Here is a 23,917-nt window from a genome sequence, read left to right on the forward strand (position 1 = left end):
ACCCTCGCTTGCATCACCTCCATCTATTTTTAGAACCACTGCACCCACCTTTTTTCATCTTTTAAGCTCCCTCTGTAAGTGCTATCTCAAGTGCAAACTGTTGCAGAGGGTGCAGGATTTTTTTATATGTGTATTTTTAGTATTTTTGTCATTTTGACAAGAAATCTGGCTTATAACTCAGCCTGGCTGCAGCACAGTCATGTTGTAGGCCTATGTGAATTATGCAGATACCGAAGAAGCAGAGATTGCTGTGTTGCAGAGATGAACAATCAGAAGAGAGCTGAGAGTCTGCAGGTTTTCATTTCAAACAGAGTACAGCAGGTGCTTCCACTGATCAGTTCCTGTCTGACTCTCAGGCTGAAGTTGTTCTAATAAGTGAAATCATCTGGTGTAATCTTTGACTGGAATGAAAATCGGTGCCTGGTCTATTCCTGCTGTATGGATCCCTGTGAATTTATAATTAGAAATGCCAATAATGCGCACATTGTGTTTAAGAGAAAGGAAGCAGGAAATGAGACTGTCAGTTTCAATGATGCAGGCGTTTCCCTGTAGTTATTTTTTAGAGGAAATAATGAACAGTTCCAGGCTTGGCACAACAGCATGTCAAGCTAGAAAGACTGTGGAACGGCAACACAAGCAACAGCTTGGTAAAGACAGGCTCTGAAGACTGCCAGCGTTGGACAGATGGAGGGAAGAAAGGGAGCAAGGAGAGATACGACAGAGGTGAAGAAGCAGTGTGAATCCAAGGAAATCAGATGAAAAGAGAAGCAATGGGAAGTGAGAATTTAAGGAACGGTGTGGAAATGATGTAACTCTTATGCATTGTCACATTTGGTGATCCAAAGGATGAGCAACTAGATTTTATACTGTCATTCAGAAACCCAACCAATGATGAAATGGTGAAGAAAATCATGTTTGAAGAGCATGTGGAATCTGTGCTATGAAGCAAAGATAGTGTTAGATAGAAATCACACAGTTTTACCTTTTTTATTTAATACAAAAATCCTCCTGTCGGGGGGTTAATTAGTAAGAATATATGTACATGTCTGCATCTGGAAAAATAACACTGATGTTCAGCTCAGGCTTTTTTTCCTGATGTCCTAAATACACCAGGAGGTGAGTGTCCACTGGATCAAATTGAGAGGCTCATGTAAATGTGCAGATGTAAGGATGGTGTTTGGACATTTTCTCCTGCTAACAGCGGTGGATGATAACTCCCTGTCTCGCATGGACATTGTTATCAAGATGCCATGCAAATTTCGAGCCATCCATCATTTTTACATAACCTTACATCTTTTCTGGGCTAGACTATAGTTGGGGCCACTGTGGCATCACACTGCCATCCAGTGGACACATGGAGTAACCATCCAGGCTGGAGGTGTGGACCTGAACACTAAGACTCAATGATCTTCAGGCGGAGAAACTCACCTTACAGCTGCACAAAACTCAGGTCTAGTCAAGTCAATTTTACATTTTCAGTTTTACAGTCTGTACCGTATAGACCACTCCATACCCTGTGAAAAACACCTTTCTTTAGCCCCTGGTATTTAGTGTTTATAAGCAGCATATAAACATATATGATATTATTTTTAGATATTTTTAGGTGTCTAACTTATTCTCTTGGTTGATATTTAATTTTTTTTTAAATAATTGAAGTCCCTCTAGACTTTCTCTCCCTTTTTATTTTGATCTGTGTCTTTGTTTTATTTAAACCTGCGCGAAAATAATACAAAAAAAAACAAACATCCATTTTAAAACACATATTTGGAACATTTGAGCACATCTGACAAGACTGTCTTGAGACATATAAGACACAAAAAGATTGTAAACCACAGGTATACAGGTGCTGCTCGTATGCAATATTTTGCTGCGTCATTAGTTTTTAGGAAAGCAGCTGGATGTTGTAAAAACTGCTGACAGTAAAATGTGAATCTTACAGTTTTCCCTGCTGCGACATTCAATAACATTACACCCATGACTTTGTAGGGCAGGTGTTAAAGAAACGAAGCAAAGACTCTGATATACAGTAGAAACATTATTGTAAGCAGCCAACCTGGACTCATTCTCCAGCTGTAATGTTCTGCCCTTGTGCTGAATCACCTAGCAACAGAGACCTGTTTACCTACAAAACCCCCACAACACAGAGAGGTGAACAAACAGCCCGGAGTCGCAGGTACGTCTCGAGAGTAAGTGAAGCTTTCCCCTGCTGTGGCAGAGTCTTTTTTTTCTGGGGTAAGTGTTATATCTGCTGTAAACACAAATAGCTGTAAATGTACTGCAGTGGTGCTGTTGCTCAGAAATTCCCTCCTCACTCTAACAGCACTTGATAAAAGAAGCACTTATTGCATTATTTCCTATAGACCTGTAATCATGTTTCCAGAGAGCTTTGAGTTTGGCTGGATTCATTCCAACCTAAAAACAAAGGTGTTTCACTTTGTTTGCTGCTTTTATTTCGTGGTTACAGCAGTACTCACATGCCCTGAGGATTTCTGCCATCCATCACTGTTGTCACTGACAGTTTCCATTACAGCAGTCACAGATGGCTGAGCCGAGGAGGACAGTCTCAGCGACTGTGGGAGCAACAGGCAGCAGGGGACGACTGACCAGTGACACACTCAAAGTCTATAATACTTCTTACGGTGCATCATATGGTGAGAGGGCACACGGTGAGAGAAGAAAACTTTTATTTCACCTGAAACTTTGCAGCCGCACATCTTTTATGAGACCGACTAGGGTTCAGATTGGGATTCTGATGGTCAACGTTTGTGTGACTGTTTGAGACACAGGCAGAGTAAACTTCCCTTCACACCTCAGACATCCAAGTGAGACAGGCTTCACAGCAAACCAGAGACCAGCTATATATTACAGGCCCAGTCTGGACCACACTGACAACCCCCAGTTTGGGTAAGTGGTCAGAGCTCTGGTTCCCTACAGGCTCATTTCTGATAGCTATCCCAGTACCTCTATTGCTCCCGCAGTCCCAGCTTTAGTATTGCCAAACTAACGTTGTTAGCTTTGTCGTTTGGTCCAGTTCGCTAAGTAAAGGTCACAGCAGTTACTGGATTTCAATAATAAGTAGCCACTGATCTCAAAAATGCACAAAAATGTGTTACAGAGCAAACAGGACAACCTGGGAGATGTCATTTCAGCCCAGTTTGTACAAATGATTAAAATCCCCTCTGTGGCTTTGCCTTCGCTCCAGTGCAACAGAGGTGAATACAGTTTTGTTTGTGGAACTCAGTGCATTGAAAAATTAGATTCACACATTTCAACAGGGTGGTGTATTGGTGGTTCCTTCACAGATTCAATTAAAGCAAATAGCCTGACTGTGATTAGCTCCAAGTGTTACCTCAAACTCAGGTGTGTTGTTTCTGTCGACAGAGTCCTGTTATCTGACAGTTTCATGTCTCAAACCAAACGGCATTACCAGCCCCACGTTCGCTCTGATGGTTCAGGGTCTTTGCCAAACCTCCTTAACAAACCCAGAGACAGCGGCTTCTGTTATCTGAGGAGTCACCCAAAAACCGTGGCTGGCGGGGAGAAGGTAGGACCAAATAACAAGATAAACACACTGACGTTGAAGAGTGTCACAGACATCATAGATACTGAAAAGTAAATTTCTCATTATCGGCTTTCATGAATATATTTCTTCAGACAGAGTACCAAAGATTGTTTGTGCCTCATCGCCTCATACCAGCAGGTAAAACAAAGAGACTTAAATCTAAGCTTATGTGAATTTAAGGTTTAAAGATAAGAGAAACAGGAACAGATCATCTAGAAAAGAGAAAAACATAAAACAACGCAATTTGTTAAAACTGTATTACAGGCTGCTGTGTCATGATGAACTGAATGAAGACCTCTTATAAATTGTTGTTGCATTTACACTGTTTCTCTTGTTCCAGTTTCCCAAAACCATTTGACTGTAGGTCCTAAAGGAGAGACTGGTTTCACTGAGGGGACTGACCTTCAGCTTAACACCTTTCAGGAGAAAAACAGCAGCAGGGTAAGTATCATTTATTTAGGATAAGTCTGATGATATTCTATATATTTTATATTCCTATATTCATATTTTCTTATTGTCCAGAATCTATTAAAAAAAAACATATATGAGCTGCACCAGTGCACTGGGTGACATGATAATAAAACCCCTGGGTAGGGTAGTTTATTTTAAGTCAATGCCACATACATCATCCTGCTGCTGTAAATATTTTGTTAGAGCACAATATAGGTTAGAAATATTCACCAACAACTGCACCACTTGCCCCTGTTTGAGCAATGTGTGCTACAAATTACAGTGCCCAGATTCTTTGGGAAGTTACTTAGGCTTTTTTTCAAAATAAAGTCTGCATTTGTTACCAGTTTTTAAAGATATACATCTTCAGTAGGAACAAATGATCTTAGGCTCAGTGCAGCAGCAGGCTGGGGAAGTTGGAAAGTTTTCGAGATAAAGACAAACACGTTGGTTTGTTTTGGCTTTTCATGGGATTTATTGACAATAAAGAAGAATATAGACTTTTTTTTAACCTCATCCTTTAATTATCATTATTTTAAACAAAACGTAGTACACCAGCTATTTTTTTTTTGTCTTTGCAAACCTTCAGGTTCAGGCTGAACCCCGCCAGACTCACAGCTCAGTGATGAAAAACGACTTCTTGCCACCGCCGTTTCTGCAGGTTGATGCACAGTGCTCGCTGACTCTACCTGCTCCTTTTAAGTTGTAATTTTATCATGTGTAAAGCTTCGAGGTTTGACAGTGTCCTTCTGTGCTTGTGTTTGAGGGCACTGAGGCGATACCGGGCCTGTGCAGCCATTCTTGTCGAGAAACAGGATTCACCCGAGGTGCCATTGCTCCCTTGGCCTGCCCAGTGAGTACTGACCCCTCCTTGCCAGCTGTAGTAGATTTAGATTTTTATCACTTTAACAGCCTTCCCTCCGCTCCTTTAGAGCTCCCTTCTGCCACCGCCCCAGACTAAAAGTAACGCACCAACTGAGAAGACCATCGGAAAAAAGGTTAAACACTTCTATCTTTTTCATTTAATAAATATTACTTCTGTGTTTAGAACTGTTATTTGGACTGTTCAGTGTTGTGTTCACCCTGTGTGTTGTGTTTTTTAGGAGCCCACAGGGTCTCTTCTCAATGCTCCGAACAACCAGACTTTCCCTCATACACCTTTTGATTGTTCACACTTCACTACTCATTATAACAGCAGGTAAGTGTGTTCAGTATTTAGATGTGGCAATACCAAACTGTGCTAATACCCCATTAAAGTCAAAGGCCTTAATTAAAAACGTCCTCTACCAATATGCTATACTATTACTGTTATATATTATATCACTGTATTATTATTATAGCTGTATTAACGTGGTGGTGTGTAATTATTGTCGTGGTTTGTTGAGGTTGAGCTAATTTGACCTACTTTATACACAGATTTTTATGTAACAGTTCAATCAGGACAGACTTCATTCTGAGTAGACGAATGAACTTTTATTGCCGTTTGCAAGACAAGAGAAGAAAAGCGAGAGATGTGAGAGTCTTTTTAGCCATGTCATCGTGATGTCATCATATTTGAAAGTGACACTGAGGGTGGTGGTGAGGGGAAGAGGAGAAGGCAAAGGATCTGGGTGTGATGAGGAGTGGACTCGATGAGCTCGACCTGGTGCTGGAGGAGGATGCGGTGGAGGAGGGACACAGCAATAGGCACTGAAATGACTGCTGACAGCAGAAGAGAGAATAGGTTTTAAAGTTTGACAGGGACAACGTGATTGGCTGGTTGAGATCTGATTGGTTACCGAAAACGTCAGCTGATTACAAGAAGTGGAGTGAGAGAGGGAGACAGCAAAAAGGGATTTGTGAATGAATGAGGCACAAAGAGTCTTCCTGATTGAACTTCCGCTTAACTTCATTTGTAACTTCAGGTGTAAAATAAATGCAGTGTAATAAAAAGTACAATATTTCCCTCTGCAATGTGGTGGAGCTGTAGTATAAAGTAGTAGCCTATAAAAAGGAAGTACAAATACTTAGTACATTATAGTTTTCAGCTACTTTCCACCACTGACTTTAAGCTGACTGAGACTAAATGTGTTGTACTGTTGAATATATCATTCAAACACCTGTTGAACTGACAAGTATTCAGTTTCAAACGTTGTTTCTCTCCAGGTTCTGTCGTGATGCTGATTTAGAAAAGTTGAGATCTGGTCATACTGGTGCAGGAACCATCAGTGCAAAAATGGACAACGGCTACAGTCGTCGGGACATGGACAGGTGGGTACACACATGCTGAGCACATCAAGTCCCATCATGTGTTTCCTTTGACTCATTTGAACCCTTTTTATTTCACAGGTTTATCTTTAGGGGCTAAAACGTCTCACACCTGAGATGGCACCTTCATGGTTACTTAACACAAAAATGAAATTTGGGGTTTCTTGTTAACACATCACTTTGGGTATTTATTTTCTCACAAAAGCTGTGAATTTGTGAGGAAGAACAGTTGCAGTATTGCATTTCCTTATAATTTCATCTTGAAAACCTTTATCACTCCCACGTCTGTGTTGCTTTACAATAATCCTGTCAAAAAACGGCTAATTTTCAGCTCTTTGTGAAGTCGTTTTTGTGTGAGTTGAAAAGCTGCCAGTCAGACAATTGTGTGAAGTAAGCGGTGTGAAAGCCAAAGAGGGAGAGCAGGCGATGATGCATTGTCTTTGACCGCCTCCCTGTCACTGACCTACAGAGAATGAGAAGAGTGTAAACCAATGAGCAAAATAATTACACTCAGACTGAGTGTGGCACTGATTCCTGTGGACGTCTGTGCTGTGTCACACTGTTTTGCCACCCACAGCTATGGAACAAGCAGCCGAGCGCGGCCTGAGGAGGAGGGTCGAGTTTCCACCAGCATCACATTATCTGTCAAATACTGCAGCTCCATACAGTATGTATACATACAGTGGACCAGATGTCTGTGGCTGCAGCGGCTTCACATCGTCAACACAAGTCAAATAAACTAGATTGGTGTGTCGAAACAAGACGTACATAAAACCACACTGAAGAATTGTTGGTGTCAGCAAAGTATAGATCGTGGATCATGTTTAATTAGCTGCCTATACAATAATATACTTTTAGTTTTAGGAAATTTTAGTCATGCTAGTGGCTCGACAGTATAGAGTCTTTAGGTCTGCCCACCACTTTGGTCCAGACTTCAGTATTTCAGCTACTGCTGGATGGACTGTCACGAAGACATTCATGGTCCCAAGAGGTTGAATCCCAATCACTTTAATGATTGTAATTTCCACTTTCCCTTGATTTCTAATCAAAAGACAAACTGATCAATCAATAATGAAAATGGCTGTCAGTTGCACAGATACCATTACACATATGTAATAAATATGGTTTTATGAGTAAAAGGGGCAATGTCATGTGTCAGTTTTTTTTTTTTAATTTAAGAGAAGCAATCATCAGTTTGAGTCTGTTTCCCCAGCACAGACACGGGAGTAGAGAGACACGCTGTCACATGAGAACGTGCATAAATATTTCAGCATGGGGATAAATATTTCACTCTTTCAATTAGATGTGAGAAAAAGATATGTGGAGCGAAGGAGGATTGGATTACATACGAGCCCCACATGAATAATGAGTGCAGAGATGAGAGGAGAACAAGGCCCGGGCCTGCTTCATGTTTGAGATGGAGGTAAAAAAGGTGTAGTCACTGACAAAAAGGAGTATATGGTCTCTGAGTCTCTGACCTGCAGAGGGCTTCAGGTTTTTTGTTTTTTTGGGGTTTTTTTTTTTTCATGTGAATATTTTTTTTGTCCATGCATTTCATGTTTGGAGTGTCCCTATGGACTTGCCTTTTATGGTGAGGCACCTCAGCTATTCATCGCTGTAATAATCCGGCTTGTCTCCCTCTCTCTCTTGGCACTGACACTCACAGGTCTGCTTACACAACACTGACAAGGTTTGGGGGGTTGTGTTTAGCATGTCATAAATACTTTGTGAATCTAAATCCAATACACACATTTACACGTGCGCGCGGCCTGGCCTGTAAAAATAGCAACATGGCGAGCTGAGCTGCACTGGCAGGCACATAAAACAGATGCTGACCATGATGTGTGGAGATATTACAGTGTGTCAGTCAGGTAAACAGAAGCTGGTGCTTTCACTGGAAACGTCACCTTCACTGGAAATTCAGACACGTCTCAACATGAATGATTGACACTGACTTCATCAAAGGAGTTAATATTTAATCATGGAAGACTTGGTCTCCTGTGTACACTCAGAACACAACACTGATTTCAAACAGCCATAAACACTGAAACACACGCACACACTCACTCCACCTGAGCCCTGCTCTGATTTGGTAATTTGCAGCTGATTGAGATGACGCAGGTGCTGTCAGTTTATAGGATCATAATGCCCATCTCTATTTTCACAGTTAACAACGGATTAGAAATTAGCAGCACAGCTAAGAAACCCCCACGCTTGCCCAGTCTCAGCTTATTTAAAAAACTCGATGTGCAGATTTTCTGTCATCCACCTCCACCTGCCTGCAGATTATCTGGATGTACGAGGGCTTTTTCATGCCTCTTCATCGTGTCTCCCCATGTCCGCCAGATCCTCATACTCATAGTCCATCTGACCTCTTTCATACTCCAGCTCCTCGCCCTCATACTCAAACCCCTCTCCTTCACATATCAGCTCTTCTGTCTCATATTCAACACCCTCCTCATCATATTCAAGCTCAGCTCCATCGTACTCTGTGACTGGCAGCTCCACCTCCCCTTCCTCCTCCTCCCCTTTAACCAGCGGCCCTTCCTCTTTAACATCTGTGTCCTCTATGGTCACTGCAGCTTGTTTTGAGCTGCTGTTCTTCAGAATGCCGTGAATCACCGGCTCCTCTCCTGCAAGAGCTAACTCCTCGGCCTCTTTCTCTGCGGCCTTGCGTCTCCTCTCCCTCCTGGCCTCACGCGCCTCCAAGAACTCTGCAGCCCCTTCACCAACTATCAGCGCCTCCTCGCCCACATTTGGAGGGTCCTTGACCGGATTGTGGTCATAGGAGAACAGGCGCAGGGCTTGGAGACGCTTCAGGCTGGGAAACTCTGAGATCTTGTTGCGGTCCAGGTCTAAGATCTCCAAGCTCTCCATGCGCAGCAGGACTTTGGGAAAGGTATCAAAGCGGTTCCCGTAGAGCCATAATCCCCTCAAAGCCTCCATACGCCACAGGTCAGGAGGCAGTGTCTTCAGCCGGTTGTCCCCAATCTGAAGGGACTTGAGGTGGGGCAGGTCATAGAGCACCCGTGGAAATCTCAGGAAGTAGTTGCTCTCCACCCAGAGGCAGCGCAGGCTCTGCAGGTTCCTCAGCTCAGGTGGGAGGGTCATCAGCCGGTTGCTGCCCAGGTAGAGACGAGTGAGGTTAGTGAGCTGGCACACAGCCATGGGAACATCTTCCAACTTGTTGAAGTCGAGGGCGAGTATCCGCAGACCCTGCAGCTGGGAGACGCTGTCCGGCAGAGTGCGAAGGCTGTTTCCGCAAACGTACAGCTTCTCCAGGTGCATCAGTCCACAAACACGCGACGGTAAGCGCTTGAATTTACGGTAGCTCAAGTCCAGCACAGGGTCTCCACTCTCCAACAACTCCTCCACCCCAAGTGGAAGCTCCTCCTCGACCTCCACTTCCTCCTCTTTCTTCTTCTCTGTGATTTCTGCCTCCTCGCCATCCTTCCCCCCTCCCTCTTCTTCTTCTCCCTCTCCCTTCCTGGAGGAGTTGCCCATGCTGTGGCCTGCAGCCCCTGACTCCTATGTGAGTCAGGACAGAGTCATTTGATGCTGTAGTCTCTGTGACAAGTTAACCCTCAGCCTGGGAGCTGCTGTTGTTTTGTGGTTGAACCCACTGGCTGCAAACAGCATCATGGTCCGGGTCAATTAGCACTCTTTGAGCCATGCCACCGCAGTTTGTCAGGTTTCTGTTTGTCCCTTCATCTGGTGCTTCATCATAAAATCACCAGTGGAAAATATCTAACAAAGTCTGGAGTAATAGTAATGATAGTAGTAATAGTAGTAATAATAGTAGTGGTAGTAGTAGTAATAATAATAGTAGTAATGTTGCTGGTAGTTGAGCTCAACAAAGTACAGCTGAATTTTGCTCTGAAAGGGAATTCTTGCAGTCCTTACCCTTTCCTTTCCTCTTCCAGCTCCACGGGGCTTTTAAGAGACAGATAACCCGCAGCTTTGAGGTCACCTGTTCATCCGGTCTCTGTATCGGAGCAGGGGGGGAGAAAGCGCCACTTTAGGACACTGAACAGTCAGCTCGCTGCCCCTCTTCCTGCCGGGTGTCGCTGCAGAAGTCCACAGTGTGTGCGCAGCTCAGTGACCTGGCCGGCGGCAAAGAAAACCAGTTAATGGAAGTCTGTCCACTAGTTAATGTGGCTGCTGCCCATCAGAGGCCGGAGTTATGATCCGCGCTGGAGAAAGAAACTGCACATTAGGAAAAAGTGCAGCAGCGCTGAGTGACTGAGAGACTGTGTTCCTGATGTTGGCCGCTTTTCTCCATCAGTGTGAAGGTTTACATTCAACTGATCCCTCCCTCCCTGCCTCCTCTGTAACCGGAACAAGGGGCATTCACATCACATGGTCAGTGTGTGTGTGTGTGTGTGTGTGTGTGTGTGTGTGTGTGTGTGTGTGTGTGTGTGTTAGAAGTGTATATAAAAAATTCTCTCCTGTCCTTTGCATATTATAAGACGGGGTTTGTTTTTTAATAGAAAACTGCAACACTCTCAGGGTTGAACATAAATATTAAGTATGGTCAAACAACAGCAAAGACCAGTGTCACGTTTTGATTCATTGTAAAAATGCAAGAATAATAAATAACAGTAAGTACTCGCCAAAGAACCATTTATACTATCCATCTGCAGTTCTAATTCATGTTGGTATTACACATGGATTAAAGTTATTTGCACATTGCTCAAGAAAGTTGTTTAAATAATTTTCTTGTACTTTGTTCCTGTCATTATTTTGTCATTATTGTACTGAATATGTTTGAGTCAAATACTGTAAAACCAGCTGCAACATTTAAAATGCTGCTCACACATTAAGACATCAGTAATACAGTGATAATAAGCCAATATACTGACAATAACACTGACAGGAGCCAAGTTTTATTTGACACTTTAAGTGCATTATGCTTATGACAGTTACATGCTTTTATTACACGCTTTTATTTTGAATGAAGGGTTTTTACTTGTAGCACAGTATTTTTATATTGAAGCACTGCAACTCTTACTAAATGTAAGTTCAGGATCCAAATACTTCTACTACCACTGTAAACACATAATCATGCATTAATACATGCAGAGCAGTAAGAGACCGCTACATCACACAGTGCCCTGGACCTCCAAAGATGGTAATCCCAGCACTGGTTTCTATCAAACACTACAGACATTAGCTTCAGCAGGTTTTTATAGACTAATTAAAACTCTGTGATGACTTTCCGCTTTGACACAGAACAGACACAAAAGAAACGTATTAGCTGCTGTCAACACTCACAGTGTCCAACCTGACACAAGAACCAGACAGATTTATTTACAAATTATTGAACCATTCATTTGTAGGATTTGTACTTTACAGTAATGTCCTCTGTAGTCTTATTGTATTTTATACTTGTTTTTTAAAGTCAGCTTTTCATTATTGATGCTAAATTATTATCTGCAATCTCCACTAGGCTTGTTAAATATGGTGGACATTTACAGTAAACAAGGATATTTCCTGTGGCATCCTCTCCAACACAGTGGCTGATGACCTAGATAGATAGATAGATAGATAGATAGATAGATAGATAGATAGATAGATTGATTGATAGATAGATAGATCAAAAATGCTGTGTATATTGACATTAATGTGACATGACTAAAATATATTTTTACACTGTGTCTCAAAATAGCAGCAAAATTTGAAAGAGCCCAGAGCAAGTTTTACATAAAAGGGCAACAACAGTTACAGCACAGACGAACTTTCCAGTAAAAGAGTGTTCACATTGTTTCCCCTCACAGCAAAGTGAAAATACTCCACTACACCTGCATGATGGAGCAGTGGTGGAACGTGACCAAGTGCTGTATCTAAAATCCAACTCTTCAGGCTTTTGTTTTGTGTAGTTTATACTTCAATTCCACTACATTTCAGAGGCAAATATTTATATGTTATATGTTTTTGACTGAAATAATACTAAGTTGTGCATCATAGTTAACCAAAAACAATAATAATTAAAATACTAAACCAGAAAAAACAGTACTACCAGCTACAACATTTAGGATAAAAAAATAAAAATACCATACAGTAATATATATTATATACAGCATACTAATATGACACTATATAATATACTTTTGCTTGTACATTTTGTTGATAATACCTCAGTAATACCTTGTTTTTTATAGTCTTTTATAGGAAGGGACTGAACTTTTACATGTATTGTGTGTTTTTACATTTTGATTATTGTTATGTTTACTTAAGCAAAAGATCTGAATATTTCTTCCACAACTGTATAGTACCAGCAACATTGGACTTATTTATCTAAAGTCTAAATTCTCATTTTTAGGAATGGTCTCTTTTAATATAACTTCATTAATGTAATGTATTATGTTTTGGGTGCAAGTTGTGCTGAGATAAGACTTTTACTGTTACTGCTACTTACTACTGAACTGTAGTTGAATACAATACCCTCCAGCTCTGAATTTATTGAATAGTTGATAACAGCAGACAGGTTTTCTGATTGGCAGTGTGTTTTGTTGGTTGTGATACTGAAGAAAAGCCAGGAAAAGCTGCTGGGGTCAGATGTGCAGCGCTCCTGTCAGCCTGATGAACTGTGGCAGAAGAGGCGGACAAATGGGGAGACAGGCTACACGCTGCTTGAGGATAATCCTGTCTGATATGCTGGGGACCTAAAGAGCTGATTTGCAAATTTCTGCATCGCATTGAAACGACCCTGAAATGACACAACGGACTGTAAGCAGCAGCAGCAGCAGACAGACAGACAGACAGAGACCTCGGGGGGGTGAATGGATGTGACTGCTGAGGTGAATGTGTTGAATGCAGATGAAGCACTGCATTCCCCAGCCAGCACATATGGATAAACAAAAAAGCAATTAAAAAAATCAAACTAATATAGACATTATGGATTTTCTCAGTTATTTTAGCTCATTTCCTGAAACAGTGTTAACATTCTCAAAGCTCCGGGTGTGTTTGTCAAAATAGCTGATACAGCACATCATCATAGCCCACCTGTAAAAGGTCATGATTCACCCAATACATTTAACTCCTGCTTCAAAACAAAGTTACAGTCTCATATAAAAAGTCATTGCCCTCAAAATGAAAAGCTCCTTTTGCATTGTACAAACAGTGGTGGTGGAAATGTTTATGTCTTTTGTCAGTAAGGCAGTGGACTCTGGAAATGTTCCTTATATCCACATTTCAGTCTTGTCCTATTTCACCATTGACACTGAGACTTTACTGTACTACAGTGTTATTTTTGTCAAGCTCACTGAATGCTTCAGATGCAGATCTCAACAGTATAAGATTTTACATTACACATTGCACTCACGTTTCCACGGAAATTGTTACCATATTTTTATTTATGTAAAGTAATTGCATTACACCTCAGTAAAAACAAAACTTGAATAGTACGCTGACTAAGTCCAGTGTTGACTCAGTACATACCTCTTTTCCCAGCAGAATGTTTGGATAATTGCAGACACTGTAGTTTACATTAGGCTGCACTCTGTGACCAGCCTCTGCCACTGTGACACCGTGGGCAGTACATGGTCCACATATTTCATCTAGGACAGCTCTAAGTCTTGTTCTCTTCCATCTCTTCCGCCTTCCTGTATTTTGCTGTCTTCTCCTCTTGTCTAAACCGCCATGGATCCTTACTCCTCCTCCTCAAGCAGGTTGTGTATTTCTTACCTGGCCAGGTTCCTCCATGTTTGGAAGCTGCAGTGATTCTGTTGTGGTCAGTCTCTGTAAATACGTTGTTCATCCTCATGAATTGCACCTGTCAGCTCACTTGACAGAATGCGAGATTAGTAGATGTAATGTGATGTGAGAAACCTGAACAATCAAGTTTCACCTGACAGGCAATTTACCAATTCAGCAGATGTTCCATAAAACACCCATATTACTGTAATGATATTCATACCTGTGACAGATTATGCATGTGATGATTTACACACACTTCAGAGTACAACTGTTCAACTGGAAAGCAAAAAATAATCCGTTTTCATCAGCAGGATAGATATATTCAACTGGTAATTATGCAAACTGTAGAGAATTGTACTCATAGGCTATAGATGTGCTAAAACATCTATAGCCTATAGCAAAAAATCATTATCACTTGAGAATTTTACCAAAGCAACTGAGAAAAATAGCAAAGGGTCATTTACCATCAGCAAATCATTAACAATAACACATCACATTTTATTTAAATAACACATAGGTGATGACAGAAGCAACACAGGAGCGTGGTGATATATGCAGACGTGTCCAAGGGGTTAAATGAGGACAAGGTGGTGTCTGATCCAAGGAACACATTTGCACCACCTGCTGGTGGAGGTGGGAACTGCAACAGATTGGTACGTGGTTAATAAGAAAATAAGACATGATACTAAACTTGCAAGGCTCCTTATTTTCGACTGTAAATACAAAAGAAACAATATTTGTAATTTTGTCATACATTGACATGACAACAGATGGCTCTGTGTTTCCTGCAGTATTGATATTTCTCCAAAAACAACACTTTAAAGATTTAATTCAATTCAATTCAATTCAATTCATTTCAGTTCAGTTAACTTTATTCGTGCTCGAAGGGTAATTTGCGAGGTCACTAGAGTAGTAATTACATAGCTAGCCTATAAAATGTTCAAATAGGCCTCTGTAAAAAGAAAATAGGTCATCATGTAATATAATAAGCATAGTTTTAATAAATATAATTACAGACACTGTCAGTCCGCCAAAGTATTTGCCTGAGGTGACACTCCAGTGCCAAGGCCCTGTGCCAGAGTACTCTGACAAAATACAGAAGTAGCCTAGTTATTAGCTTACTTACTATCACCTATTACATTTTAAAATATGCTCAAATTGTCCAAAAGGTCCACATACATATAATCAGAAAGCTCCATTTGACTGTTCTTTTAATCTATATGCAGATATTTAATGGATGTGTGAAATACTGGAAGTGACGTCAAGAAATACATCAAGCCTATGTACAGTATCTTACAATAAATAATAAACAACATCAGTAATATCACTTTGGTATCTTACAACACTGACCTTCAGGAGTCTTTTTATGGAAAGGCACATTAAATCTACTTTCATTTGATGTTTTATAAAAGAATAAATATTACATTACACAGTGATAGTGTTGAGTGATATAGCCGGTTAGTGAGCACTCTCTTGAAGCGTACGTGTAAATATTTTTTTTTTTATAATGGGGGATAATGTCAGAGCGACGTCGACCGACTGACTCTTTCCATCTCAGCGCTCAGCCGCCGCTGCAGTGAGCAGCTTGTTGAGCCCACTGCACATGAGCGCGTCTGTCCAGGATATGCTGTTCGCCCATTGGCCCAGAAACCCTCGAATGATCGGCTCGGAATTTCTGGTGAATAAGAGGGTGAATGTGTCGCTGCACACATTAGAAAAGGCACAGGATGGATTTTGGGGGTGTTCTCTATTTAAGATGGATTTGACCGGAACGGGAGGAAATAAAGTGAGCTGGTCCGCTGATGTGGCTGAAACCCAGGGAGAGTAGACACAATCTGGAAACTGTAAGTCTGAAATATTTCTCATCTTCATGTAGTGGGCCTGTGGGCTGCGCAGCCTGCCTCCCGTTATCCGCGATTATTGCTGGATTAATCAATGCACAGGCGATAAACGTCAACCGAGGGACTTTGTGGGCTTTAATAGGTGTAATTATGACACGTTTTTTACGTATTAATCGCATATTGTGATAAACTGCGACTACCCACACGCACTGCTGTGAAGATATACTGCGCAGGTTACAACCTAAATATATGTTATTATCAGAATTTAATTCAGAGATGTGCTCTTGACATTTAGATTAATGTTTTATCGATACAGAGATGTGAGGCAAACTCCACAGATGAAACCCACACCAGCCTCCTGGCTGATTACATCATCAATTATTAGTGATGTTGCTCTGCTCTTTGTCTGACTGCACTTATCAGCTGTGGTTGGAGTAAAGAGAGCAACAGGTTAAAAACCTCTGAATGCTGCTCCCTCTGCACAGAGGGCTGTGAAACAGACCTTTTTTTACATCCAGGTGTCAGACTCTGTGGCTGAGTTGCCCCTGAGTGCACAAGAGGATCAAGGCCAGAGACAGCGGTGAGGATGGGAGGTGGAGGTCAGCTGACGGGGCCGGACACCAGGCGAGCTGGAGGTGTCTACACCTGGGAGGAGGTGCAGAGTCACAATATCAGGAACGACCAGTGGCTGGTCATAGACCGAAAGGTTTACAACATCACTCAGTGGGCCAAAAGGCATCCAGGAGGGTTTCGTGTCATCAGCCACTATGCTGGAGAGGACGCCACAGTAAATATACTTACTTACTATACTTTTCTTATCTTCTTCAAAATAAAACTGATAAATAAACTATTTCCAAAGGAAAGTTTCTGTTCATAAATGTGAACAGATTGCATTTACTCAAGTGCTGTACTCATGTAAAAATCTGAGGAGGTCTTGTTCCTCACTTACATAATTATTTGAGGCAAATGGGTATAAACATTCAATAGTTTACTTCAAAAAGCTAATTTTAGGAGGGTGACCCCCTCACATTTATCATGTCAGCCTATGAAGGGAAACCTGACCCCTAGTTGGAAACCAATCCACCAGACTGTATAAAAAAAAACAGCTACAGAACAGCAAATGTTGCTTATGCATTGTTTGCATATCAGTGATACCAATCTAGAAATGTCATATAGTAATATAACACTTGTAATGGGCAGTGGTTAGCACTGTCGCCTCACAGCAAGAAGCTTCTTGGTTCGAACCCTGAGCCGGGGCTTCTGTGTGGATTTCCTCCAGGTACTCTGGCTTCTTCCCACAGTTCAAAGACATGCACATTAGGTTGATTGGTGTGAATGGTTGTTTGTCTCTATATGTCGGCCCTGTGATAGACTGGTGACCTGTTCACCCCCCGACCCGCTTCAGATAGGTGGTATAGATAATGGATGGATGATGAGGGGCACATTTGTGAAAAATACTGGTACTGTTATTTAAGTAAATAGACAGTGAGCTTTTCCAAAACTGATACATGTACATAACTTTTCATTTACTACATCACAGACAGGATTTCTCATCTCTGTTTTCCAGGAGGCTTTCACTGCTTTTCATCCTGATCCAACTTTTGTACAAAAGTTTCTGAAGCCCCTGCAGATTGGTGAGCTGGCAGCGACAGAGCCCAGCCAGGACCGGAACAAAAATGTGAGACCCAGCTCAGCCTCTTCAAAGAAAACCTCACATTATTCATGTTAGTCTCACTGTGACATGTACAAAAACACCTGAGGAAAAGAAGTAGGTCAGACCACTCACAGATCTGGTTTTGAGTCTTGCAGTGTTCGGGCACATATAAGATTCTGGATGTTTGGTTAGCTGTTAGATAAATCAAGCTGCCGTTGTTTTTCTACTTTACTGTATCAAAACCCTGATGCTGCATCTCCTCAAACGCTATAAGAACATACATTTCTCTAAAACTGACAAATGTCACAGCAGAGCGTCAGCGTTCGAGCTTCACAGGTTGTGTCTGATTCACCTTCTCTTCCCTCTCCTCTGCTCTCAGGCAGCAATCATACAGGATTTCCACACTTTACGTGCACAGGCAGAGAGCGAGGGTCTGTTTCGAGCTCGGCCTTTGTTCTTCTGCCTCCACCTGGGTCACATCATGCTGCTGGAGGCCTTCGCCTGGCTGATGATATGGCACTGGGGAACTAACTGGATACTGACGCTTCTGTGTGCGGTCATGCTGGCAACCGCTCAGGTGACTCCAACACCATCGTCTCTTGGTCTAAATGTTTCTGATGACGTGCAGTTATGTGGCAAACAAACCATCAAACTAACTGCTCCTCTTTTTCCTCTAGTCGCAGGCTGGTTGGCTGCAGCACGACTTCGGCCACCTGTCTGTCTTCAAGAAGTCCCGCTTGAATCACTTGTTGCACAAGTTCACCATCGGCCATTTAAAGGTGATTGGTATTCTCGAACTACCGTTCAAAAGTTTGAGGTCACTTAGAAATGTCCTTATTTTTGAAATAAAAGCACAGTTTTTTCAATGAAGATAACATTAAACTAATCAGAAATACACTCTATACATTGTTAATGTGGTAAATGACTATTCTAGCTGCAAATGTCTGGTTTTTAATGCAATATCTACATAGGTGTATAGAGGCCCATTTCCAGCAACCATCACTCCAGTGTTCTAATGGTACATTGTGTTTGCTAATTGCGTTAGAAGGCTAATGGATGATTAGAAAACCCTTGTGCAATTATGTTAGCACAGCTGAAAACTGTTTTGCTGGTTAGAGAAGCTATAAAACTGACCTTCCTTTGAGCTAGTTGAGAATCTGGAGCATCACATTTGTGGGTTCGATTAAACTCTCAAAATGGCCAGAAAAAGAGAACTTTCATGTGAAACTCGACAGTCTATTCTTGTTCTTAGAAATCAAAGCTTGTACATGCGAGAAATTGCCAAGAAACTGAAGATTTCCAACAACGGTGTGTACTACTCCCTTCAGAGAACAGCACAAACAGGCTCTACCCAGAGTAGAAAGAGAAGTGGGAGGCCCCGCTGCACAACTGAGCAAGAAGACAAGTACATTAGAGGCTCTAGTTTGAGAAATAGACGCCTCACAGGTCCTCAACTGGCAGCTTCATTAAATAGTACCCGCAAAACGCCAGTGTCAACGTCTAACAGTGAAGACGCGACTTGCCGGCCTTCAGGGCAGAGTGGCAAAGAAAAAGACATATCTGAGACTGGCCAATAAAAGGAAAAGATTAATATGGGCAAAAGAACACAGACATTGGACAGAAGAAGATTGGAAAAAAGTGTTATGGACAGACAAATCAAAGTTTGAGGTGTTTGGATCACACAGAAGAACATTTGTGAGACACAGAACAACTGAAAAGACGCTGGAAGAGTGCCTGACGCCATCTGTCAAGCATGGTGGAGGTAACGTGATGGTCTGGGGTTGCTTTGGTGCTTGTAAAGTGGGAGATTTGTACAAGGTAAAAGGGATTTTGAATAAGGAAGGCTATCAGTCCATTTTGCAACGCCATGCCATACCCTGTGGACAGCACTTGATTGGAGCCAATTTCCTCCTACAACAGGACAATGACCCAAAGCACATCTCCAAATTATGCAAGAACTATTTAGGGAAGAAGCAGGCAGCTGGTATTCTATCTGTAATGGAGTGGCCAGCGCAGTCACCAGATCTCAACCCCATTGAGCTGTTGTGGGAGCAGCTTGACCGTATGGTACGCAAGAAGTGGCCATCAAGCCAATCCAACTTGTGGGAGGGGCTTCTGGAAGCATGGGGTGAAATTTCTCCAGATTACCTCAACAAATTAACAGCTAGAATGCCAAAGGTCTGCAATGCTATAATTGCTGCAAATGGAACATTCTTTGACAAAAGCAAAGTTTGAAGGAGAAAATTATTATTTCAAATAGAAATCATTATTTCTAACCTTGTCAATGTCTTGACTATATTTTCTATTCATTTTGCAACTCATTTGATAAATAAAAGTGTGAGTTTTCATGGAAAACACAAAATTGTCTGGGTGACCCCAAACCTTTGAACGGTAGTGTATTTCTTTTCTTAAATTTTTCACATAGATATTAAAATATGGCTTTCTTAGGGAGCTTCTGCCAACTGGTGGAATCATCGACATTTCCAGCATCATGCTAAACCCAATGTCTTCAGGAAGGACCCTGATGTCAACATGTTGAGTATTTTTGTTGTTGGATCCACTCAACCTGTGGAGGTAAGTAGCACGAGGCTGATATCTCTGATTCCTTTAATCCAGTTTGATCCAGGAGTTAATCTGTCACTCGCTGCTTACTCTATCTCTGTTTCCCTCTCTGTTACAGTATGGCATAAAAAAGATCAAACACATGCCCTACCATCACCAACACCAGTACTTCTTTCTTGGTATGTTTTTTAAGAGTCATTTAAAGTGAATGAAACCATGAACACTTGACAGGAATGATTGGTAACTGTTTGTCTTGCAGTGGGACCACCGCTACTCATTCCAGTTTTCTTCCACATTCAGATAATGCACACCATGATCTCTCGCCACGACTGGGTGGTAAGACCCTGTCTTCTGTGCAGCACAATCCAATTTATATGAGGTTTTTCATATTTGTAGCCGAGCAGTTCTTAATCTGATTATCTGTATTAACACTTAAAGAAAAACAGTTCATAAAACACTGCAGAGAGGATATGACCTATATGAATATGACATATGGAAAGAGTTAGGGAGTCACGATTCTTACATCAGTCATTTTATCCTGTTTGTCTTCTGAAGGATCTGGTTTGGTCCATGTCGTACTATCTTCGCTACTTCTGCTGTTACATACCCCTGTATGGCCTGTTTGGCTCACTGGCGCTCATCACCTTCGTCAGGTAAAAGATCTGAGATCTAACTTAGAAACACTTTCTAATGAAACATATTTTATAATGTTTTTAATGAATGAGTTGTGGGTGGTTACCAGCTGTAATTTGAGGTGCAACATGTTTCCTCACTCTTTACAATTTTTTTACTAAACCTCACATTTTCCCACCAAAACGAAACATTGCTGTCAGGTCCAGTAGCCAAACCTTCCAAAAACTTCACTCTTATCAAAACTTAACATAATTATCTTTTCTTGACACAAACACACCGCAGCCACAACCACAACCACACACATACTTACCAGCATTGTAAACTGCCATAAAACCACACTCACACCTATTTGAAACATATGTTGCTACACATGCTCTGAACACAGCAACGAACAATTATAAAAAATACAGCTGTCAAAACTTGTACGCAGGGACTTTGTTGTGGAAAAACATACGTTCTCGGTGAAAATTAAGTAGGAAGATGGCAACCAAAAGTTTTACTTTGTAATCTTTTATAACTGATCTGATACTGATAAACCATTAATTAACATACATAAACCAGCTTTGAAATACTTAATGAAGAACGTTTCACTGGGAAGTGATACACACAGTTCCTTACAACACCTTAATCACGTGGTGTGACACATTATTCAGTGACTGGTGTGGCATTGTTGTGAATGTTACAGGTTTCTGGAGAGTCACTGGTTCGTGTGGGTGACGCAGATGAATCATCTGCCGATGGACATCGACCATGAGAAACACCGGGACTGGTTAACCATGCAGGTAGTGGGTTTATTAAGAAATCCTATGAGTGCTGTGAAATCCACAGTTACCTGCAGGTGATGCTGATGTACAGTATCTGCACTCTTCTGTCTGATCTTCTTCTTTAGCTACAGGCCACCTGTAATATCGAACAATCCCACTTCAACGACTGGTTCAGCGGACACCTCAACTTTCAAATCGAACACCAGTAAGTGGGAGTGGACTCATGGTCTCAGCTGAAAGTTTGTAGTAAAAGTTCCTAAAATCCAACGTCAGCTTTTTTCAGAGAATTGAGATGAAATTAAAAACATTTAATCATCATTCAAAAAGTATTAAGGGTCCATCAAACATCTATGAAAGCTTCTGCTGCATCATCACCATCAGGTGCTTTTCAGTAAAACTACTCTCGTCCAGGACCCGTGTGCTTGCAGACAAAGGCCTTAGCAGAGTCACGAGAAAATACTGAAAATCTTAATACCAATTATTAACTCTTTAAGACGCAGTTTGATTCAACATCTCATGCTTTTGGAACTGAGAAAAGACTCCCCTGTTCTCTAGTTTGTAAAAAATAAAAAATTGAATTTTAAACTATATTTTCAACTAGCAGTTACTGATTTACACTCATCGTGAAAATTCACCTCTTGAAGTTTACATTTGCTTTATCTTTGCTCCTTTGTGATACAGAACAAAGAAGACATGTCAGCTAATGTTTCCTGAGTATACAGGTTTCATGACAAAATAACACAGACACCATTTTTATTTCTACATTGCCATTGCACATTTATGCTGGGTGGAAGCAGGCATTCTTCACTACACTGAAGTGCTTACAAACAAATATTAACACAGGTTGGCTGCATTCAACTGTCTGATGAACGCGTTCTGTTCCTTTTGTCTCTGAAGTCTGTTTCCTACGATGCCGCGCCACAACTACCGCCTGGTGGCCCCGCAAGTCCGTGCACTGTGTGAGAAGTATGGGATTCCTTACCAAGTAAAAACTATGTGGCAAGGCCTCACTGATATTGTCAGGTACGTCCAATCATGATATTATAGATTCATATTATATTACTATAGAATAATCAATGCAGATTGCAGCAACAATATTTTTAAGTGTCATTATGAACAATTCTTGGTTATTCCACAAAATACATAATCCCACAAGGCTGTTAGATTTATCCCGAGAAGAGTGATGAGAGTGACGGGCCACTTGCTGTTTATTAACTGATGTTATTTGTGTCTTTCTTTCTCAGGTCACTGAAAACCTCAGGAGATCTCTGGCTTGATGCATATCTCCATAAATGACAAACTGTATTCCCTACACTGTATCTAAAAGATGTGATGTTTTTCTCCTCCTCTGCATCATAAATTGATTGTATCTGTTTGGTTTTATAATCCAGTAAAGTGTGGGAATGATCTTTTCTCTTTCTTGGTGTTACAGTTAAGTCTTAGCTTACTTTTTTAGATTCTGTGCAGGATTTATTTTAGTGCACGTAGTATTGCCTCTTAGTATCTTGAGCAAAAGTGGTATGCTGTTATAAATGAAATGACAACTGATTATGAGTTATTTACAGTGATGTTTTTTTATCTATTGAGTGTGATACCATTTCAACAATAAAATATGAGCATTACGCTGACAAATGCCAGCTCTGGTGTAACAGGGTTAAAATGTTCTGTACTTGTAATTATCTCCTGTCAAACCTAAAATGTCTGTCTTCAACTAAAACTCTTTTCTCATCTTCTGATACAACAATAAAAACATTTTGCTGGCTGTTAGATTAATATCAAATATTTACCAAGTTTATTTTTAGTTATGTTCTCGTGTCCCAAAATATTTACAACCCCCTTTATTGTTTTGTCTAAATCTTCCTTTAATTATTGATAGCAGAGCAACATACTCTGTACTTACTCATAACCTGTATATACTCCTTAATCTTTCTGTGTCAGTGCAGTTTACATTGCAAGAAACCATGCTGCAAAAAATTACATAAACGACAGCATTTCACTATTATCAACAATGACTTCATGCGGGATTATTTTGAGTTTGTGATGCAAACTCACCAGAATTATAAACAGCAAGATTATTTTGATTAATACCTTCTGTTAAATTGCGGTTACCAACCAGGATGAGTGCTGTATGTCTGATATCTGCTCGGAGGACTGTCATAGAGCATGGTTTATTATTTTCTATAGCTGTAAACAGTAATATGAAAATAATTGGCTAAGTATCAGAGACATGTCACACATTCTGGCACAGATTAAGATGCAATAGCGAAGATCTACTTATTTGCCAGGTCATTTAGTAAACAGCTGCAATATTGATAATGAGCATAAGCATCAACTACACTGCTCGTACAAATATGCACGTTACATACATGTTGTGCATATACACGCGCACACACTCACATACACACCTGGACACAGCAAACTGTACATCTTTTAAGGACTGCTACTTTTCTTATCAAAGTTTAATAAAAGGTTTCAAGGTTCTTTGGATGAAAGGATATGGATCATT

The 23,917-nt window shown here is 41.0% G+C and overlaps 3 protein-coding genes across 12 annotated transcripts; 2 read left to right on the plus strand and 1 right to left on the minus strand.

Annotated features, from left to right (window-relative positions):
* The first annotated feature begins 1,958 nt into the window (after positions 1-1,958).
* Positions 1,959-7,332, plus strand: saxo4 (stabilizer of axonemal microtubules 4). Of its 10 annotated transcripts, none has more exons than XM_071497434.1 (12): positions 1,959-2,186; positions 2,519-2,651; positions 2,787-2,904; positions 3,382-3,544; positions 3,655-3,700; positions 3,903-4,003; positions 4,602-4,673; positions 4,779-4,865; positions 4,945-5,010; positions 5,116-5,210; positions 6,158-6,262; positions 6,341-7,332. In XM_071497434.1, exons 1-12 carry the CDS (start codon positions 2,076-2,078, stop codon positions 6,357-6,359), a joined length of 1,116 nt encoding a protein of 371 aa, XP_071353535.1. In that variant the 5' UTR covers positions 1,959-2,075; the 3' UTR covers positions 6,360-7,332. The 10 variants fall into 10 exon arrangements, with proteins under 10 accessions (XP_071353535.1, XP_071353536.1, XP_071353532.1 ...); XM_071497435.1 differs by having other exon boundaries at positions 1,960-2,186; positions 2,531-2,651; XM_071497431.1 differs by having other exon boundaries at positions 1,981-2,186; positions 2,519-2,666; positions 6,341-7,273.
* Positions 7,333-7,527: 195 nt separating this feature from the next.
* LOC139632473 (leucine-rich repeat-containing protein 10B) lies at positions 7,528-10,169 on the minus strand. Its single transcript, XM_071497423.1, has one exon. The coding sequence runs from the start codon at positions 9,761-9,763 to the stop codon at positions 8,570-8,572; it is 1,194 nt and encodes a 397-aa protein (XP_071353524.1). The 5' UTR covers positions 9,764-10,169; the 3' UTR covers positions 7,528-8,569.
* Positions 10,170-15,556: 5,387 nt separating this feature from the next.
* On the plus strand, positions 15,557-23,184 carry LOC139632559 (acyl-CoA Delta-4 desaturase-like). Its single transcript, XM_071497504.1, has 13 exons — positions 15,557-15,801; positions 16,317-16,585; positions 17,366-17,476; positions 17,832-18,029; positions 18,130-18,231; positions 19,901-20,026; positions 20,133-20,193; positions 20,274-20,350; positions 20,570-20,667; positions 21,333-21,429; positions 21,537-21,616; positions 22,309-22,434; positions 22,656-23,184. Exons 2-13 carry the CDS (start codon positions 16,385-16,387, stop codon positions 22,705-22,707), a joined length of 1,329 nt encoding a protein of 442 aa, XP_071353605.1. The 5' UTR covers positions 15,557-15,801; positions 16,317-16,384; the 3' UTR covers positions 22,708-23,184.
* Positions 23,185-23,917: the final 733 nt, after the last annotated feature.

This window comes from Trachinotus anak, unplaced genomic scaffold (genome assembly GCF_046630095.1).
Source record: "Trachinotus anak isolate AG129_WGS33_773 ecotype Australia unplaced genomic scaffold, CSIRO_AGI_Tana_v1 ptg000002l, whole genome shotgun sequence".
In the NCBI taxonomy this organism is placed as follows: domain Eukaryota; kingdom Metazoa; phylum Chordata; class Actinopteri; order Carangiformes; family Carangidae; genus Trachinotus; species Trachinotus anak.

Bases quoted from the DNA above. Each gene is read 5' to 3' on its own strand.
- saxo4 (XM_071497431.1), top strand. From the start codon at position 2,076: ATGTTCTGCCCTTGTGCTGAATCACCTAGCAACAGAGACCTGTTTACC. The intron at 4,866-4,944 runs GTGAGTACTGAC...CCGCTCCTTTAG, and splicing joins TTGCTCCCTTGGCCTGCCCA to AGCTCCCTTCTGCCACCGCC. The intron at 5,011-5,115 runs GTTAAACACTTC...TGTGTTTTTTAG, and splicing joins AGAAGACCATCGGAAAAAAG to GAGCCCACAGGGTCTCTTCT.
- LOC139632559 (XM_071497504.1), top strand. From the start codon at position 16,385: ATGGGAGGTGGAGGTCAGCTGACGGGGCCGGACACCAGGCGAGCTGGA. The intron at 20,027-20,132 runs GTAAGTAGCACG...TCTCTGTTACAG, and splicing joins GATCCACTCAACCTGTGGAG to TATGGCATAAAAAAGATCAA. The intron at 22,435-22,655 runs GTACGTCCAATC...TTTCTTTCTCAG, and splicing joins GGCCTCACTGATATTGTCAG to GTCACTGAAAACCTCAGGAG.
- LOC139632473 (XM_071497423.1), bottom strand. From the start codon at position 9,763: ATGGGCAACTCCTCCAGGAAGGGAGAGGGAGAAGAAGAAGAGGGAGGG.